The sequence below is a fragment of the Wolffia australiana genome, chromosome 4 (assembly GCF_029677425.1).
Source record: "Wolffia australiana isolate 7733 chromosome 4, ASM2967742v1".
NCBI classification, from domain to species: domain Eukaryota; kingdom Viridiplantae; phylum Streptophyta; class Magnoliopsida; order Alismatales; family Araceae; genus Wolffia; species Wolffia australiana.
The window spans coordinates 15,416,346-15,420,316 of NC_135838.1; the positions used below are offsets into that span (position 1 = coordinate 15,416,346).

At 39.7% G+C, this 3,971-nt stretch overlaps 1 protein-coding gene across 1 annotated transcript; it reads left to right on the forward strand.

Annotated features, from left to right (window-relative positions):
- Positions 1-1,088: 1,088 nt before the first annotated feature.
- On the forward strand, positions 1,089-1,457 carry LOC144702533 (uncharacterized). Its single transcript, XM_078574583.1, has one exon. The coding sequence runs from the start codon at positions 1,089-1,091 to the stop codon at positions 1,455-1,457; it is 369 nt and encodes a 122-aa protein (XP_078430709.1).
- The last annotated feature ends 2,514 nt before the right edge of the window (positions 1,458-3,971 follow it).

Sequence of the window (3,971 nt, forward strand, 5' to 3'; positions counted from 1 at the left end):
TTTTGGGGATCAAGAGATTACAAAATCATCGCATTTGATTACAATTCATCATTGGAGATGAATTTTCATCAGATAAATTCATCATTGACGATCAATTATGATAACAAATTCACCAGGCAGATGGGCTGAGAACTGAGATGATGGTCATGAACTCAACTGAACTATCCTACAACTCTTCAAAACTGGATGGCAGTACAAAAAAATCATTGCCGAGCACTGTCGAAGTTCAACCCACAAACAGATCTCAAGAAAACATCGCCGGGCAACATCATTATCAACACCGGATTAAACATTCACGTAAGGAGGGGAGGAACCTTAATTTTCTGAATTATGCAGCGTCCCTCCAAAACAAAGAACGACTTCAAGGGGACAAACCTTGGTTTTTCAACTTCTACTTTGAGTTTTCGAGTCTTCGAGTTCCATGGTCATAGTACAACCTAAGGGGGCTTCGACACAGAGAAGTAGAAGACTAAAAGTTAGAGAGCAGGTCAAATAATAACATAGTAAAAGAAATAATATTATACTTCTAGTATGTTTATTAACATAGTAAATAGTTAATATTATTTCTAAAGTATTATAGTCTTGACGGAACGAGGAAGGATGGATGTGTGACGGGTACGTGATGGATTTTCTAAAAATCCTTGGACGCGTGACGAGACGGTGACGTGAGGAACATTTCATCACATCACTGTTCGTCATGCATCATCATCCGTCCCATCACGTCCGGGGCGTCACGTCCCAGACGCACCGTTCCCTGGCCACTGGAGACAGGAAAAAAGAGATGTAGCGATTTCTTACGACATAATCTAGAAGTCAAAAACCTATGACCGTCCGCTGATTTAGACTTACTGGCTCTCGGAGTTCCTGCATTTATTCAACAGAAAGTTATCGCGTAAAACGGAATTGACCACACCAGCCCGCCGACAGCGGGGAGTTAACGGTGGGCGGACCATCCAAATAGAATGGGCGATTCTTCTGTATAGGGTCTTCTTTGTCTATCTATAAATATGAACTACGAGCGAAATCCTCTTCCATACCAGTCACAGCAAACCAGAAGGAAAACCCATATCGCATCAGACGAAAACGCAATGGCGCTCCGCCTGCCCACCCTTTTTCTGCTCGTAGCCGTTCTCTCGGCAGCCGCACACCACGCGTATTCAGCCAAGGACTATCCTTCAACGGGATGGACTAGGATCAAAGGAGTGGAAGAACAACAGCACGCCGTGGACATCGCGAGATTCGCAATTGGAGCATATAACAGGAAGATGGATGATAGCCTCCTTTTTGTGCGGATGATCAGGGGATACGTCAACGGGAACTACTACAAGCTCACGATCACTTGTATCCAGCGCGAAGACCGGTACGAGGAGAACGTCAAGGATTGGAAGTACGAGACCCTCGTCTATGAGGAGCCGAACATGCCACGACAGCTCATCTACTTCAAGGATTTCTTTTGACTCCTTCATGATACGCCGCGGCAATAACTGTTTGTTCAAAATAGTATGTCAAACGGCATTTGTATTTGAATGTATTGCAATTTATCCAGTTCTTGAATAAATGAAACCGTTTCAAACAGAAGTTTACCACCAACGATTCAAAACAACCCGTAAGTTCAACGTAAGTGAATGGTTCTCCCCCATTCACTTTCTCATCGAATGGCGCAGTGGACTTCTGCATACCTCAGCTCCCTCCTCTTCCAGAAACTCAGACGATATTTTATCAAATGATTGAGTGAGACAATGTCCGAATTTTAGGAGGTTACAATGGAAAAAGTATAAAAAATAAAAAAACCAACGATAATCCGCGGGTCTGGTGGTCAACTGAGCCAGGCTTACCCAGAACGAACAGAAGAAAACTCTAAAATGCCACGTGGATCGTCTCAATAAGGATAATGGCATCGCTCTCTATAAACTACAGGTAATGGAGTAAGCAACTCCGGGTCCAGTCAACCGCCGAAGGGACAGATAAAACTTCACCGCTGAGATTGGCTGCTTGGTATTCGAATTGTACCCCTATATTCCCTATCAGATTTAGCCGCTGGGATTCAATATAGGTTTAAATCTAGATCGGAATAAAGATAGATGACCAGGATTAAATCCATATAGGAAACATCATAATAGGTAAGCTTACATTTTCATATAGCTGTTATACTTAGTTAAAAACAGCTATGAGTAAGTTATCCAAGCTTACTAATATAAATCCTACTGTACTATTAAAATAAAAATCTATCTAGTGTTAACAACTTAAGGGAACCTATACAATATTGAAACAATTCTGATGTCAGCCTCTCTCGTGTATATTCTTTCTTCTCTTCTCTCTTGAACGAGGGTGATTCTATATATGATGTCAGAGCCATGGCAGTGGTCACGGTGACTGATAAGACTTCCTCAGTTACCTTGTCTTCCTCTTCTAGACTCTCTAGTAAAGTCTACATGGAAACCATGGGATGACTCACGATGGTAATTCTAGCCGGAGCAATGATCTATCTGAAGCTCAACAGTGACAATAATCAGATTTGGCAGAAGAGTGCAAAGCTACCTCTTCTCAACTAGAATGATTTAATCAATTTCATGCAAGGTGTTCCTCCTCCAGTTTCAATTTGATATGACCAAAGAAGCACAGTTGGAACCCAGTATGCGACAAATGGTACACAATCTATGAGTCCTCTCTCATCAAAGTGAATTGAACACATGAAACATAAGAATAGCTAGGATGTGTTCACCTGATGGAATCAAACACGAGAAATGGAGCGTAAACAACACTTTCAATTATGAAGGAAGGCTCAATGAGTACTGGTGAATACATAAAGCTTTCAAATGATTTGTTGAGTCATTAAAGCTGGTTGAACAGAAAGTTCATGAATCATCAATTACCTTCATATTCTTGAGTGTGCTCGGGTCTACCTTCTCTCAATTTACTATTAGCATTAACCTTAATATCAATCACCCAGCATTCAATAATGTTGTGACAAATTTCAAAGCCCATGATGCCTTTCTAATGGTTACACAAGAAAAGATTGAGTTATCATTCCTCCTTCAGAAAACAATGCCTAGGCACCAATTATTCAAGCTCAATAACATACTGATTTATCAAATTATTTTCAAATAAAGGATTTTAGTCCAACTCACAAGATTCAATCAGAATGGAAATTTTGGAAAGGAAATCCAAGATTCCAATCTAGGTCTCAACTCTGTTCACAATTTCAACATAAGGGCAAAGAATTCCCTGAGCTGAAAAGGAAATTTCTTAAATGAATAAAGGATCTGATGTGTCATCAGTTCAAGCTGACGCCCCAATTTCACCCAAAACTCAAGCCTGATATCCTGAAAGCATATAAATACATCATAATTTTGGATGAAAACACAAGTGGCCAACACCAAGAGTGCCATGGAAGTAATCAACTATGAAGCAGTAATGGTACATATTTTGAACTCTTATCTATCAGTTCTCAAAAGCTTACAACATTAACTACATTCTTTATCTGAAATATATTTTACATGTTCCTGAGATTACTAGGAAGCTAACATCTATTCATACAGTTAACCTGAATAACATATATGTCAAATTTCATAACTTTTATTGCCTTGTGCGGGACAAAACAACACATCAGTTCTTCTCTTGATGATTAGTAAAAGATGCTACTAGAAGCCACAGCTCTCAAACAAAACATACTTTTTGGAGAAATGGCATCAGTAAAAGGGTGGCATTCTTGGCATGGACATCGACAACTTCACACCCCACAGTCTGTGTTAACGATATTTGGACTACCTGGTTCACATCTCAATGGAGAACTTATATAAGCTTAAATGAAACTGTTCGCTCTTTACTCCATGAAGCAGATATGCTTAAAAAATTATTGGATTAGGGTCTTGCCACTTCTGGATTTCTAATAAATTACTCAAAGATTACTATATTGAGGAGTAATTATAGATAAAGAGTTGTATTCAAGACCGAACTAGATTACTCATTGG